The following is a 17,725-nucleotide window of genomic DNA, read 5'->3' on the forward strand; positions in this document are numbered from 1 at the left end:
CAAAACTGCCTAAAATGACTGAAGATGCACGTACGCACACACAGTTGTTTTTTATTTATTTTTTATTACAAAATCCCATTAAGTCTATTTTTGTTCTCTTCATTTATTGATATGTTTTATTTTTTAATTTACATGATGGGCTTGGTGAACTCAGTTTGACATGCTCGTCCAGGCAACGCCATTTTATCAAATAATGAGCAGAAGTGTTGCATTGGCTGGGCAGGAGGAGGAAGAGGAGGAGGGCAATTTGAATGTCCAGTGATTAGCTGAGGGTGGCAGCACACTGGCAACTCAATAATAACCATTCACTTTGACCAACTAGAAATAGCTTTAATACAAAAGTACTCTCACGGTGCAGTTATGTTTTATTTCTTTATTTCTTAAGGAATGTTATTTAATCGTGAAAAGAAATTCTTTTTGTAAGTGGTATTTAGTGCCTTCCTCAAGGGCACATCAGCCTTGACACATCCCAGGGTTTGAACCGACAACCTCTCGGTGTATTAGTAATATTAGTATCAGCAGATATACTGACTCATGATTAAAACAGTAGGCTGCTACTTGACTCCTCTACAACTATTTGAGACAAGAGTATGAAAAATATTCTGTTCATGTCACTACAACAGAGACTAAAGTCATATACACACCCAACAGTCTCCACTAGACTCGCTATGACCGGTTCAGTCGGGGGTATGAGTATATGAGTACATGAGTATATCAGTATATGAGTATATGAGTATATCAGTATATCAGTATATGAGTACATGAGTATATCAGTATATGAGTATATGAGTACATGAGTATATCAGTATATGAGTACATCAGTATATCAGTATATCAGTATATCAGTATATCAGTATATGAGTATATCAGTATATGAGTATATGAGTATATCAGTATATGAGTACATGAGTATATCAGTATATGAGTACATGAGTATATCAGTATATGAGTACATCAGTATATCAGTATATCAGTATATCAGTATATCAGTATATCAGTATATGAGTATATCAGTATATGAGTACATGAGTATATCAGTATATGAGTACATGAGTATATCAGTATATGAGTATATCAGTATATAGAGGTATCAGTATATCAGTATATCAGTATATAAGTGTATGAGTATATCAGTATATCTGACAGGTATATTGTAGTATATCAGTATATCGGTGTATGAGTATAGTATATCTAATTGTATACGAGTATATCGGTATATGAGTATATCAATTATATGGTACATGAGTATATCAGTATATGTATATCCAGTATATCACATGAGTACATGATATATCAGTGTATGAAAGTACATGAGTATATCAGTATATGGGTATATCAGTATAGTATATGAGTATATATCAGTGTATGAGTATATCATCAGTATATCAGTGTATGTAGTGAGTATATCGGCAGTATAATCAGTGTATGAGTGCATGATTATATCAGTGTATGAGTACATGAGTATATCCAATATCGGTGTATGAGTACATGATTATATATATCAGTGTATGAGTACATGAGTATCGGTATGAGTATATCAGTATATCATTGTGTATGAGTACAGGTATATATCGGTGTATGAGTACAGTATATCAGTATATGAGTACATGGAGTATATCAGTATATCAATAGTATATCAGTGTATGAAGTATATCAGTATATAGTGCATATGAGTATATCAGTATATGAGTACATGGTATATCAGTATATGAGTACATTGAAAAGTATTAGTATATCAGTATATGAGTATATCAGTGTATGAGTATATCAGTGTATGGTATATATAGTATATGAGTATATGAGTATATCAGTATATCAGTATATCAGTGTATGAGTATATCAGTATATGAGTATATCAGTATATCAGTGTATGAGTACATGAGTATATCAGTATATGAGTACATTAGTATATGAGTACATCAGTATATCAGTATATCAGTGTATGAGTATATCAGTATATGAGTATATGAGTATATCAGTATATCAGTGTATGAGTATATCAGTATATGAGTATATGAGTATATCAGTATATCAGTGTATGAGTACATGATTATATCATGAGTACTATATCAGTATATCAGTGTATGAGTACATGAGTATATATCAGTGTATGAGTACTTGAGTATATGTATATGGTATATCCAGTATATCCAGTGTATGAGTACATGAGTATATCAGTACACAGCAAGGTATATCAGTACATGAGTATATCAGTATATGCCTTTAGGTACAGAATATATCATATCAGTGTATGAGTATATCATTATGAGGTATATGGCAGCAGTATATCAGTGTATGAGTATATGGTATAGTGTATGAGTATATCAGTAAGTATATGAGTATATAGTGTATGAGTATATCAGTATATCAGTATATGAAGTATCAGAGTACATGAGTATATCAGTATATCAGTGTGACTGTATCTATGGTATATCAGTATATCAGTATATCAGTATATCAGTATATGTGTATATGAGTATATCAGTATATCAGTGTATGAGTATATATCAGTATATGAGTATATCAACATATGAGTACATTGGTATATCAGTATATGAGTATATCAGTATATCAGTGTATGAGTGTATCAGTATATCAGTGTATGAGTGTATCAGTATATCAGTATATGAGTATATGAGTACATGAGTATATGAGTATATCAGTATATCAGTATGGTGTATCAGTATATCAGTGTGTAGTATATCAGTATATCAGTGTATGAGTATATCAGTATATCAGTGTATGAGTATATCAGTATATCAGTGTATGAGTATATCAGTATACATCGGTATATGAGTATATAGTACATGAGTATATCAGTATATGGTATCGAGTATATGAGTATATCAGTATATCCAGTATATCAGTATATGGTATATCAGTATATCAGTATATCAGTATATATCAGTATATCAGTATATGACTATATCGAGGTATATCAGTATATGAGTATATGAGTATCTGAGTATATCGGTGAAGTATGAGCTAATCGAGTATATCAGTATATCAGTATATGAGTATATCAGTATATATCAGTATATCAATATATATCAGTATATATCAGTATATGAGTATATATCAGTATATCAGTATATATCAGTATATCAGTATATATCAGTATATATCGGTATATCGAGTATCGGTATATCAGTATATATCAGTATATCAGTATATAGTATGGTATATCAGTATATATATATGAGTATATCATCGGTATATCAGTATATGAGTATATCAGTATATCGAGTATATGAGAGTATATATCGGTATATCAATTATAGAGATCAGTATATGATATATCCAGTATATCAGTATATGAGTATATCAGTATATCAGTATATGAGTATATCAGTATATATCAGTATATCAGTATATCATATATATATCGAGTATATATCTGTCAGTATATTGTAGGGTATATCAGTATATCAGTATATCAGTATATCAGTATATATCAGTATATCAGTATATCAGTATATATCAGTATATCAGTATATATCAGTATATCGTATATATCAGTATATCATCAGTATATATCAGTATATATCAGTATATCGGTATATATCGGTATATATATCGAGGTATATCAGTATATATCGGTATATATCAGTATATCGGTATATATCAGTATATATCGGTATATCCGGTATATCGACAGTATATCAGTATATATCAGTATATATCAGTATATCGATATCGGTATTTCAGTATATATCAGTATATCAGAATATCAGTATTTCAGTATATATCAGTATATCAATATATATCAGTATATCAGTATTTCAGTATATATCAGTATATATCAGTATATCAGTATTTCAGTATATATCAGTATATTATATATCGGTATATATCAGTATATCAGTATTTCAGTATATATCAGTATATTATATATATTGAGTATATATCAGTATATCAGTATATCAGTATATTAGTGTATATCAGTATATTAGTATATATCAGTATATCAGTATATATCAGTATTTCAGTATATATCAGTATATTAGTATATATCAGTATATATCAGTATTTCAGTATATATCAGTATATTAGTATATCAGTCCATAGCAACAGTTTTTGACATAAATAGTGAAGTTGTGTGATGGTTGTGTATTTGTGGTTATACATATATGTACATGTAGTAACTGTTCACGGTGTTTCTCATACAGTCAACATCCTTCCCATCAAAACACCCTGAAACGGCCTCATTACACCTTGTAAAATGTTCAACCTTCCAGTTGAGAGACGACCGGTCGACGCTCCCCTTGACTCATGTAGTTATAATATAATTAATAAAGTGTAAAAAAATGTGACATGTTTGAACAAATGTAAGTGTAGCGGCGTGTTATTTCTGGTGTTTGTCGCTCGCTGTAAACGCTGGCGTCAGACGAGTCGGCCGAAAAACAAAAGCTTCGCTCTTGTTTCGCTCGGCCTTTGATCCAGAAGGACCTCGTGCTTTCTCCCAGTCGCTCCTGTGCGGTCAAGGAGGCGGAGAAGTGGCTCGGAGGGACAGTCTGCATCAGGAGAAACACAATATGTGTGTGTGTGTGTGTGTGTGTGTGTGGTTCTCACAGATCATCATCAGCTTCTGATGACATTTTCCTTGCTGTAACATTTGATTGAGTGGTGAAAAGGCTTTTTCTCTGTCTGTGCTGCCGTGTGACGTCCTGAGAGCAGGCTTCAGTGTGTGTGTGGCCTTGGTGAGAACGCTAATGCTTTGAATGAGACAGAAAACGCTCGGCCTCTCTCGCTCACTCTTGATTGTCTGACAACTTCATTTGCCCTTACTTTGCCATCTTGTGTCAAGTGTATATTTGGGAGGGAGAAAAGAAAAGTGGGCTGTAAATCAAGGCTGCACAAGTGTTTGAGCCGGAGGGAGGTCCCAGCTGATCATGGTGCTGCAGTTTCTGAGGAGCTGAAAAGAAAGAATGGAAACGGGTGTATGTGCTGCAGGTTTGACTGTGGAGGACCAAGTGTCATGTACAGAGAACATGATGTTCACGAATGTTCACGAATGTTCACGAATGTTCACAAATGTTCAACCCGACCACTTTCTCTGTGGTGAAATGAAGTGTTTTCACTGAGTCCACGACTCTCGGGTCTGGGTTGATTGACGCGCGAGTGGGAAGCAAAAGCTGCAGATTTTTGGCCACCGTGGAACCTCCCACAGCTACGGCGTGGAGGCGACGCTCGAGGATCAACCTGACGTGGTGTTTCTTCATTTCATGTGACAAAATAAGTGTTACATGAAAACAAGTTCCTGAAAGAACACGAATGACTGTTGTGTGATCTGAGGCGTGTCGCAGGGTATTGAGTGCAATTACATTCAGAAACTGTAGGGGCGCTCGTGAGTCGACAATCTAAAATGCCCTGAATGACTTTAAAGTTCCTCGGAGCAGGAGGAACATCTTCCTCTTTGTCCTCGTACCGACGACTCACACACAAATGCATGTCGTGTGTGTGTGTGTGTGTGTGTGTGTGTGTGTGTGCGTGTGTGTGCGTGTCTTTATTTTACAATTCAACACTTTTTGTGTGTGAAATCTCTGAAGTCACGACGTGTTCTGTCTTCTCACACTGACTTTAGTGATTTTCATTGACAGTGAATGACAGCACAAGAGAGAGAGCTGCTAATATGACGTCATCGTCTTCCTAAAATATCGCATTCTCTGTCTCCACGGAAACGCGAGGCCGGCGATTTCAGATTTTCCAACTCTGGGAGGCGTTTTCAAAAAGTACAGTTTCAGGTCCTAAAACGCGTCTCTGTCGTCAGCGTTGTCTCTGGAGCGCTCATCATCATCATCACTTTTGTGGGTTGGATGTGTAACAAAGACGAAGGACCCTGAACGCAACACTTCACGGCTTCCTCTGTGCTGATACCAGTGCACACACACAGACACACACACAGACACACACACACACACAGACACACACACACAGACAGACACACACACACACAGACACACAGACACACACACGCGTCTCCAGTGGAAGCTGCTGATTGGTATGTGCTTCACTGTGACCCTGTACTCCCTCATTCACACTGACTCCAAAAGAATAAGCAACGGCAGCTATTGAGGTGTTTCTCTGTGAATAAATGACTTCTTCCATGTTTTATGTGGCTCTGAGAAGGAGCCTGTCTTATACACTGAGCTATACAATAGAATGTGCCAGTGGCCCTGAGAGAAGAAGAGCGTAGAGAGGAGGAGGAGGAGGAGGAGGAGGAGGGCTTGCTGCGGTGTCTTTAAAGCCATTTGTCTCCAAAGGTGAGAGATGAAGACTCAATACCTTCATCAGGGCATTGCAGAAAGTAATAAAACCTCAAGGTTAGGACAGCAATATTTTTGTTCCCTTTTCTCTAAAATAAAAATGTCAAACGTTAGAGGAAGTCAGCTGAGTTTGCTCCGCCTCACTCACGATGCTCTCCATCACCACTGAGGGGGAAAGTTTGGTTTTCAGACTTTCAGGACAGGTTTTCCACCGTGTCTTTGACCGAGTGGACCTAAAGGAGACACCGGATTTATTCGATCTTACAGGCGATCAGGTTGAGCAGAGCTTTGCCTAACATGACCTGAAGTGTGCCGGCCCCCGAGCAAACGCTGCTGTCGCCTCGGCCGACCCGAGCTGTCGCGTCTTCAAAGACCCACGAGAGCTGACAGCTGTGGCGTTCCCAAACAAATCACTTCTGTGTCCCTCACTGAGACGAGGGGCACTGGCTGCTAATTCTCACTAATGCACTGCAGTGTCTGTGTGTGTGTGTGTGTGTGAGTGAGACAGAGACAGAGACAGAGACAGACAGACAGGAAAAAGCATTCATCAAAATCATTGATGAATGGCTGATTAATGAACAGAATGATGTTTTATCAACACACAGAGCCAACAGTACACTGATGTTTAGTGTTGTAGTCAAGACCACCTAAACCGAGACCAAGTCGAGACCAAGACCACCGTGTATCGAGACCAAAACGAGACCAAGACTTTGAGAGGTCGAGACCGAGACAAGACTAAGACTTTGAGAGGTCGAGACCGAGACAAGACCAAGACTTTGAGAGGTCGAGACCGAGACAAGACCAAGACTTTGAAGGGTCGAGACCGAGACAAGACTAAGACTTTGAGAGGTGAGACCGAGACAAGACCAAGACTTTGAGAGGTGAGACGAGACAAGACCAAGACTTTGAGAGGTGAGACGAGACAAGACCTAAGACTCTGAAGGGTGAGACGAGACAAGACCAAGACTTTGAGGAGGTAGAGACCCAGAGACAAGACCAAGACTTTGGAGAGAGACAAGACAAGACTTTGAGAGGGTGGACCGAGACAAGACCAAGACTTTGAGAGGTGAGACGAGACAAGACCAAGACTTTGAGGGGCCGAGACTGAGACAAGACCAAGACTTTGAGAGGTCGAGAGACCGAGACAAGACCAAGACTTGAGAGACCGAGAGACCACCAAGACTTTGAGAGGTCGAGACCGAGACAAGACCAAGACTCTGAAGGGTCGAGACCGAGACAAGACCAAGACTTTGAGAGGTCGAGACCGAGACAAGACCAAGACTTTGAGGGGTCGAGACCGAGACAAGACTCATGATAAATGAGTCAAGTTATTGTTTAACCTGAAGAAATACTTACTTATATTTACACACAATCACAGGAATGATATTAACAAGTTCATCCAAACATGCACTGGCGATTTATTGATATCCCCACAGTTGTGGTCTTGACCGGTCTTGAAATAAAATCCCGAGTCCGCTTTGTCCAAGACTAGAGTCGAGTGAAAATGCAGTCGATTCCGAGACCTTCAAAAAGTGGTCTGGAGTACTACAGCACTAGTTGATACAGTAACAATAAAACAAGATGAACAAGATCAATAGATCATTTTAAAAACATGAATACTGACACTGATATAATCAATATCAATACTCACACGTATCAGTAATTGATAGCAATACTAATACGTAATAAATAACAGATAATTATACTATTTAATGTCACTATTCATTATCAATAGTCATAATTATTGATTTCTATTGGGGTGACGGTGGGTGAGGTCGTGGGTTCGATCCCCAGCTCCATGCTGAGGAGAACATTGTTCCTGGTGCAGCATGTGAATGACAGATGTGTGTCAGTTAGTAATGGTTTAATAACTGATTCATGGAGTCATTATAACGGAGTGTGAACAGATTCTCCATGTGCATGACCTTGTGACGATCAACTGATCGGATAATCAAACGTTTGAAGACCTTCTGCTCCTCAGACGTTACCAATCGCAGGTGTTTTCTCTGGAAATCAGTGTTTATGTGAACTGAACCGATCCAGAACCACAGAGGTTTGGTTTGGTTTGGTTTGACAGCTGATTAAATATTCACAGCTGAAATGAGAAGAAGAAGAAAACTGATAAATGTAATCGTTAAATTGTCTGCACTAAAGGAAGTGTTTTTGTCTTCTGAGCTGTTTTGTAGAAGTGTTCTGCTTTTAATCGTGTCTCACACACACACACACACACACGCACACACACACGCACACACACACACACACACACACACACACACACAGACACGCACACACACACGCACACACACACTGTCAGAATGAACCTGTCAGACACACACACACACACACTGTCAGACTGTTGTTTTTAAACATCAAACCTACAGTGGTTGAAATGTGGTTTCTATTGATGCCGTTGTTTTTCTGTCACACGTATTACTGAGACAGCATTACTCTGATGATTTCAATTCACGGGCAGCCAATGGCCAAGAGGAAAGGGAACTTGGCTTGTACCTGGAGGGTTGCCGTTTGGACTCCAGGTCCAGGGTAGCTGCTTGCTGCTCCTGGTTCTAGGAGGGTAGAGGATGTTTAAAGGAGTTGAATGCAACAGTTACTACATCCGGTTAGTTAGTGTTAGTGTTTGTTTTTCTGTCAAATAAAAAGATAAATGTGAATACTTGTATTTGCTCCTGTGAGACAGCGTGACAGCACGAGTGTCTCTGTATGTGGACCAAAACAACCATGAATGTCAGCCGCAGACCTACAATGATACATCCTGAGTTCATTCCTTCTGTGTCCTCTTTCCTTTCCTCGCAGGCGTTTGTTCAGCAACACAGATGAACAACAGGAAGGAGGACATGGAGATCTCCTCTCACTACCGTCAGCTCCTCAGAGAGCTCAATGAGCAGAGGCAGCACGGCATCCTCTGCGACGCCTGTGTCATCGTGGATGGAAAGATCTTCAAGGCCCACAAGAACGTCCTCCTGGGCTCCTCACGCTACTTTAAGACTCTTTACTGCCAGGTAAGGGGAGGAAGGGTTGTTTTTCTCAGCTCAGAGTTTGATGCTCAGTGTTAGAAAAAAAGAAACAAGAAAACATGGCTGTAAACTCTCCTTCCTTATTCAGGTAAAGAAAGGGGCGGAGCCTCACCACCAGACGACTGTCACTCACCTGGACATCGTCACAGCGACGGGATTCAAAGCCATCTTGGATTTCATGTACTCAGCGCACCTAGCTCTGACCAGTAAGAACGTGATCGAGGTCATGTCGGCCGCCAGCTACCTGCAGATGACCGACATCGTCCAGGCGTGTCACAGCTTCATCAAGGCTGCGCTGGACATCAGCATCCGCTCTGAGATGGCTGATGAAATGGCTGACTTTGAAATGGGAGCTGTGGCTGCTGTCGGCATCGGTGGAGGAGGCGCTGGAGGTGGAGGAGGAGTGAGCTTAGCGGGAACAGGGAACATTGTGGGAGCCACGTTAGGCGGAGGAGGCGGGGGAGGAGGAGGAGGAGGCGGAGGAGGCGGGATCATGGGCATAGCTTCCGAAGCTCTCGCCTCCATCATGTCCGGTCGCAGCACCTCCCCTTGGCTGGCACGACGCACCAGCCCAGCCAACTCTTCTGGGGACTCGGCCATCGCCAGCTGCCACGAGGGAGGCAGCACGTATGGCAAGGAGGACCAAGAACCTCCCAAGAGCCACGAGAGCCAGGAGGAAGCCTGTCACGACTCTCAGCCTGCCTGGCCACATGACTACAGGCCCATTACCGTCAAAGAGGAACAGGTTTCCCCCAACTCCTCCTCTCATGCCAGGGGGAGAGCACAGAGCCAGGGAGAGCAAGGGAGTGGAGGAGCCGCAGGAGGAGGTGGGGAGGGACCCTGGCAACCCCTGTCAGGGTCAGGGCGGAGGAAGAACAGGAAGAACAAGGACACGGTCAGACATATTACCCAGCAGGCTGAGAGTAAGTGGGACAGAGACCGAGACAGGGAGAGAGACAGGGACAGTAGGCCTGGATCTCCTCTGCCCTCCATGTTGACAGTGGCTGGATGGAACTACAGCGGACAGGACATCCCAGGTAAACAACACCCTACAAACCTACTCTGTTTTCAGACTTGGTTCAAAAGAAACACAGCTGCTCTCCTGTGGCTGCCATGATGGATGCTTGATGTTGTCGTCGTGTTAAGCCCGCCCCTAGCATGCCAGGGGAAAATACTCACTTGTGATTGGCTCCTTTTTTTAGGCTACGTTGTGTTTTTGGTAACTTCAGCCTCGATAACAAAGCGCTTGATGAAAAGAGTGGACACTTAATCTGGGATACATTTTATTAGCTGGGTGTCATTGTACCTGCTACCAGGTACTATTTATATTATTATATTATTATATTTTTAGTCACAGGAAGAGACGCCTCACACACAAATCAAGCTGAACAGCACTGAACTGTAGATCTCTTAAAACAACGTGGGTTAATCTCCAACAACTACAGAAGACTGGTGTAAAGTCACTAGTCACTCGTTTGCGTGTGTGTGTGAGTGTCGCATATAAAACAAAGTCCGTACAGTGATGACTCCGCCCACATTGAGTAGGTACTTTTTGTTGTATTGGAGATGGAACCTAACCCTGCCGTGCCGTGCCGTGCCGTGCCGTGATGTGACGCTGTTAAGTCAGTGTGTGCTTAATATACTGCAGAACCCTGTGTGGGTATTTGAATGCATGTGAGTCCTGCACACTGTTGATAGTATTAACTGACCGCTTACCCCCCTCCAGTGTTAAGATTAACTAGCTTCTAACACTAACGTGTTAGGCCCAAGGTGATTATCAAAAGCTTGGAGGTGTGATGTGAAGCCTGTGTGTGTGTGTGTGACACCTAGTCAGGACCGGTAGTCATCATTGAAACCAAAACCTGGTCCTAACAAGGCAGAACTTAATTTGTTAGGAAGTTAAGTGTTAAGATTTGAATAGTTGTTCAAAGGCTGAGGTTAGACATGAACTGGTTATGATGCTGGTTTAAGATGTCCTAATGAAGGGAAGTCAGTGCAGTGTCCTCAGAAGGTTAGCTTTGCAAACATAGTGTGTGTGTGCGAGAGAGAGAGAGTGTGTGTGTGTGTGTGTGTGTGTGCAATGGGACCCAAGGCATCAATAGGTAGATCATTAAAAGTAAGAGAAGCTAATCCTGGGCGCATTAAGGGAGTTGGCTGTGAAATGGGCACACACGTCGCACAGTGAAAGAAAACAGGATAATTGAATTGACCTGGGTCACTGCACGGATTACTAGCACGTCCTCGCCATCCCAGACTCCTCCCCCTCCCTGTTTCTCTGGGGTTTAGGGAAGGACCTTCTGGAAAGGGCAAACTGAGGGAAAATGAGAGGAAGAGAGAGAGAGAGAGAGATGGAGTGGTTGATCAGAGGAGTATTAAATGAATGAAGGGGCTGCATCATTTCAGGCTTTTCAGGGTTTGTCTATTTGGGCGTCGTGTTCAAGATTCTTTAATACTGAGTCTCGCTCTCTCTCACACATACACACACACACACAATCAATATGTGTAACCCTAAAAATAAATACCGTGATTTAAGAGGATCACTGTCACTGGAAACATGGCTGCCAGTGGGAGAAACAGGTTTTATTTGTGTCACGTGATAAAATCTACGCCTGCTTCTGTAAGTTTGTTCACTTTATCTGAACATCACACGACCTTTTCTGACCAAGATCACTGTCTGTAGCTCGTGAGGTCACAGGAGCTAAAATAACAACAATAATAATAACAATAATAAGAAATGCACATGTAATATTTGGACTCACTGATGGAGGCAGCTGTGGAAACAAACCCTGTGGCAGAGTGAGTGTGCCGCTGTCCAATGATGTCTCACTGTGGGACCGTCCACACTCAAGTCTGGACCTTTGCTCGTGTTTGTGGGAACATCTCAAAATGTCACACAACCAAAACTCGACTTTGGGAAAACGATGATGCTTACAAATATTGAATTATTATTATTATTATTTATTATTAACGGCCTCAGAACCACAAAGACTGTAGTCCAGTCAGTTAAATGCTGGTGTGCTGTGGCAGAGGAAGTCTAGTGTTGCTGCAGGTGGACTCTCACCTGCTTCTGCCTCAACGAACCAGCACTCACACAACACAGAAGAGGGCAGTGATGTGTCTTTATGTCATGAGATGAACCGACGATGTGCTGGAAAGCTTGTGTTACTGTGGTCGCCAGGATTGTGTGTGTGTGTCGGGGGAGGGGTGGTGGTGTTTGGTAGTGAACCATGGTGGAAATAACCTCTAAACCACTCCTGTCAAACAGGAACCAGGTTCTTCTCAACAGAGTCATGTTACTCAGCGGCTCTGTGAACGTTCAGGTGTTCCTGAACGTCACTGTTCCCGTCAATGAACATTGAACTCTCTCAGAGTTGGAGGGGTTGGTCGTAGTTTGTTGGGTTGTACGTTGTTAATGTTAATTACTTCAAATGATTCACCTTTAACTTTGTTATGTGGAGCAAAGAAACATGAACACTCACTCCTGTCTGATGTTTAATGATGTTTAATGATGTTTAACGTCTGTTTTGTGAGACTTGATTGTGCACGATCAGTCCTTTGAATTGAAACTTATTTCACTTCAGTTATCGTCTGTATGCTTATGACTTGAATATAAATGGGTCAGCCATGACGGCAGAACCACTTACCTGGTTCTGAAGTTGTATCTGATCAGCACATGATCGTGAGGTGAGACTTGAAATAGAATAGTATATCCTTTTTTAATTCCTGGGCTTTTCCATATGCCTGATTCAGATCTTCTGTAGGTGACAAAATCCTGGGCTTATGGAGACTTAAGGCATAAGTAGACAAATGCTAATAAGCTCACTGAGCTCTGGTGTATTTTTAACCCTGTGTGCCAGCGATAGCCTGTGAGACAGGACGCTGTTTGAATGTAAAGAAATAACAAAGAAACACAACAAACATTTTCTTTTATTTACACCATTTCCACTCAGGGTCAGTGGGTTGTAATGTCAGTCTAAGATTAGCCTAATTGCTTCATTCTTTATTGATGAGAATTAACCAGACACACTCACACCCTCCCATTCATCAGTCATCGTGTTACTACAGGAAGTGACAGAGGATTGTGTAGAATAAGGATAATGTATGGACGTGTAAAGTGGATTAGATGAAACTGCTGCACACTCATGTTGACACAAACAGACGGAGGAGTTTAGAGAAGTGTTCCTTTAGATGCCCTTACATCACGTCTGTTGTGTTGTATTCATGTCAGTATGGAGGCTGCTAGGCGCTAAATATCCTTTTGTGGTTATCGCTAATGCACGATCTCACGCCATCTTAAGCTCACCTCGTCAGCTGACACAAATAGTTGATATGTTAACGTGTGCACTAAGAAAAAAGCATTCAGCTGCTGTGTCTGACACTTTATTAGAGGTGACACTTTTCTGGTGAGTGTAGTAGTCTCCACGTTTCCTGCCTGCTCATGTCGTCAACCTTCAAATAATTACCTCCATTTATTTTTAGTTTGGTTCCCCGCTGCTTCTGCCAGACCCGGATTAAAAAGCATCTGCAGTTCAAAGACAGCGGCTTTTTAAATAAAGTATGTTTCTCTTTGATGCACCGTGTCACAATCTATGTAACGCTGATATAGAGAGTGACAGCGTCTACCTCTGATCTATCTATCTATCTGTCTATCTATCTATCTATCTATCTATCTATCTATCTATCTATCTATCTATCTATCTATCTATCTATCCATCCATCTATCTATCTATCTATCTATCTATCTATCTGTCTATCTCTGATCTATCTATCTATCTATCTATATATATCTATATCTATCTGTCTATCTATCTGTCTATCTATCTGTCTATATATCTATCTATCTATCTATCTGTCTATATATCCTCTATCTATCTATCTGTCTATCTATCTGTCTATATATCTATCTATCTATCTATCTATCTATCTATATATATCTATATCTATCTGTCTATCTATCTGTCTATCTATCTGTCTATATCTATCTATCTATCTATCTGTCTATATATCTGTCTATCTCTATCTATCTATCTATCTATCTATCTATCTATCTATCTATCTATCCATCCATCTATCTCTGATCTATCTATCTATCTATCTATATATATCTATATCTATCTGTCTATCTATCTATCTATCTATCCATCCATCTATCTCTGATCTATCTATCTATCTATATATCTATATCTATCTATCTATCTATCTATCTATCTGTCTATATATCTGTCTATCTATCTATCTATCTATCTATCTATCTATCTATCCATCCATCCATCCATCTATCTCTGATCTATCTATCTATCTATCTATCTATATCTATATCTATCTGTCTATCTATCTATCTATCTATCTATCCATCCATCTATCTCTGATCTATCTATCTATCTATCTATCTATCTATCTATCTATCTATCTATCTCTGATCTCTATCTGTCTATCTATATCTATCTATCTGTCTATCTATCTCTGATCTATCTATCTATCTATCTATCTATCTATCTATCTATCTCTGATCTATCTATCATCTATCACTTGTACTCACAGACTGAGAGTTTCTGAAAACACTTCCTTCGTAGACAAACTTGGTCTTTATCCGTCGTAATAACAGCTTTGGGAAAATTTGTGTTTGTTTTTTTCCGCTGGTATTAAAAAGAAGACCTATAGTGCACACACACACACACACACACACACTGTGACCTTTAGTGACAGCTTGGGGGATTTTTGGCAATCTGGTACATGGTGGGTGTGATGTACACACTCTCAAATACAAACCCACACACATCTCAGAGCATCTGATCATGAAGACATAGTTCAATCACACGTAGGCCATTCTTTCCACTTCCCTCCAGCCGTTACACATCGATTACATCGAGAATCTTTTTTGAAATCCATCATCTTCATCTACCTCTCTTCCTCTGTGGACACACACACACACACACTCACACACACTAGACATGATAATGATGATATGATTTGTACATACAAATTACTCTTAAACTGGCCCTAAACACTTTTCTAAACACTGTTACAAAAAAACAAGTCAATTAGAATTAGAAAATAAAAATTAGTTGTTGAAGATTTTAATAGTCGACTAATTGTGGTTATAAAATGTTTTCTTGTTCCATAAACATATTGCTGACATTACAGAGTAATTGACAGTATTTTGGGGCAGAGCTTTGTGCATTCTGTCAAAGTGTAGCTGCCAGTGCTAAGCTAGGCTTTGAACTATGAACATTTTCAATCAATAATTGCAGTGGTGTTGGGATAATTGTCATCATTTGATTTAAACTCTTAAAATGTGGAAATCACTTCAACCTTACATTTAGGAAATTAACCTTTTTTTCCACAGATTCCGAGGATTCTGTTTTTTAAAGGGAACATTTTCAGGGGAACTGCGAAAAATAAAACACACAATAGAGTCAGAACAAAATGACTGCAGTGAATGGCAAAGCCAGCACATGACCCCACCTCATATTCAGACCAGCTTAACTATGGCAACTACTGAAACTATGGCAACTACACTGGTAACTAAACAGGAGCCATGGCTCTTAAAGAGCTGAGGTGACACTGTGCCACTTCCTGTTCCTGTGGGGTTGTGTGTACTACTGCTCTCGACCAACTCTATGGATGTACTTGTATACTTGGGAAGTACGACTGGAGTACATACTCGCCAAATACAGGAGTACACAAGTATGATCACAGCAGCGTGTTTCCTTCTGCGTCTGTTTGATTGGCCGCTGGCGGCAAACGCTTAAGCCTCACTATCGCCACCTACAGTGTTGATAAATGAACATGTAAAATACTTCAATAAATGCATATACTTTTAAAAATGACTTACAATAAAGTGACAACCACAACTTATTTCCTTTTATATTTTAAATGTTCGGTACAACGTCGGTATACAGTAACAACGTCAATGTCGGTATACAGTAAGTAAACGCACAAATTCATCCAAATTAAACAACAATGAATAAACCTGCATAAAAGAAGAGACTGTGCGGTGAGGTCTTCTGCACTTTATGTCAGAGGGAATTTTCAGTCACTGCTATTTTATTCCTCTGCAAAACTGCTGTAATTATGACAAATGCCTTAAAACAATATACTGAGATAAGGACGTCTATACTGGGTACGTAAATAAACACTTTTATTACACTTCCTTTTTTTACATGTAAAACAACACTTCCTCCCGGCAACAACAACCGCGTCACTTCTGGTCTGCCCTTCACAATTCAATTCAATTTTATTTGTATAGCGCCAAATCATAACATACATGATCTCAGGTCTGTACATAGACAACATCAAGGAGAGCAGAGAAACACAACAGTTCACACAATGAGCAAACACTAGGCATCAGTGGAGAGAAAAAACTCCCTCTTAACAGAAGAAGAAATCTCTGACAGAACCAGACTCAGAGATGTGCGGTCATCTGCCTCGACCGGTTGGGGTGAAAGGAAAATGGGGGACAGTGGAGAGGTGGGGGACAGAAAGGGGTGAGAGAAAGGACAAGAGGGAGATGAGGTAGAGACAGAAGAGAGAGAGGGAGACCAGCAACAACTGTATCAGGTTACAAGTTTATACAGTTACTGATATCGACTTTTTAATTATGGCACAATAATAATGGTGATGACAATCAAACTACACATCAGGTGTGAGAAACAATACCTGACAAACTCTACTAAGAGCTGCCATAATAAAAACATACGTTACACACAAAACCATACTCGTCACCTTGTGTCCCTGATTTCATAGTGACACAGTCTGCAACCCTCCTGCTCGTGTCCATGTGAACTGGAACAGTACCTGGACCACGACTGATGCGCAGGTGCAGGGAAGCATGCACAGTAGTTATTCTTTCATACACTTGTTTTCTTTTATCTCACCCTTCTTTTAGCGACACATTTGCTATCCTAGCCTAGCACTTAGCTTAGCATCAATGGCCTCGCTCCGGTGTCTGTGAAGTCAGATCGTATTGTGAAAGGTTGAATGTCTTCGCTGAGTTGTCGTTGTTGTGGCGCCGGTGTTTAGTGGTGGAGCAGGTAGAAGGTTGTGTGACTGGAAATGATCCGTGTGTGAGTGCTGCACCTAAATGCTCTGTATGAATGTGTGAGTGAATGGATGTGAAGTGGTGAATGTCAAATCTGTAGTGTATTATAAACAAAGACTGTAACCCTGATGATATGATGGTGTATTAGACATGGAGGACGCAGATATGCATGTGACACATGACAGCTAGCATGTGTAAATCATCTGTGCCACTTCAAATAAATCACTAGGATGTTGTTGGTGAGCTTTGTTCACAATTCTTCACTTGACAATGGGAATGTAACACAATCATGTTGTTGTGTTCTGCTATGTGCAGTATAATTATATCTTAGCTAAATATCCGATGTGAGAAACCATGTGGTCCATGTTCCTGCATGTGAGTGATGC

The 17,725-nt window shown here is 40.4% G+C and overlaps 1 protein-coding gene across 3 annotated transcripts in view; it reads left to right on the forward strand.

Moving 5' to 3' along the window:
* The window catches only part of LOC122762659 (zinc finger and BTB domain-containing protein 46-like), a 29,708-nt gene extending 19,104 nt beyond the window's left edge, over nucleotides 1-10,604 (forward strand). For all 3 annotated transcript variants that reach the window (XM_044017849.1, XM_044017848.1, XM_044017850.1), the window contains 2 exons: nucleotides 9,078-9,283; nucleotides 9,387-10,604. In XM_044017849.1, coding sequence (XP_043873784.1) covers nucleotides 9,098-9,283; nucleotides 9,387-10,415 — 1,215 coding nt within the window. In that variant the 5' untranslated portion in view covers nucleotides 9,078-9,097 and the 3' untranslated portion in view covers nucleotides 10,416-10,604. The remainder of the gene's footprint in view (nucleotides 1-9,077; nucleotides 9,284-9,386) is intronic.
* The last annotated feature ends 7,121 nt before the right edge of the window (nucleotides 10,605-17,725 follow it).

Source organism: Solea senegalensis, unplaced genomic scaffold (genome assembly GCF_019176455.1).
Source record: "Solea senegalensis isolate Sse05_10M unplaced genomic scaffold, IFAPA_SoseM_1 scf7180000015919, whole genome shotgun sequence".
NCBI classification, from domain to species: domain Eukaryota; kingdom Metazoa; phylum Chordata; class Actinopteri; order Pleuronectiformes; family Soleidae; genus Solea; species Solea senegalensis.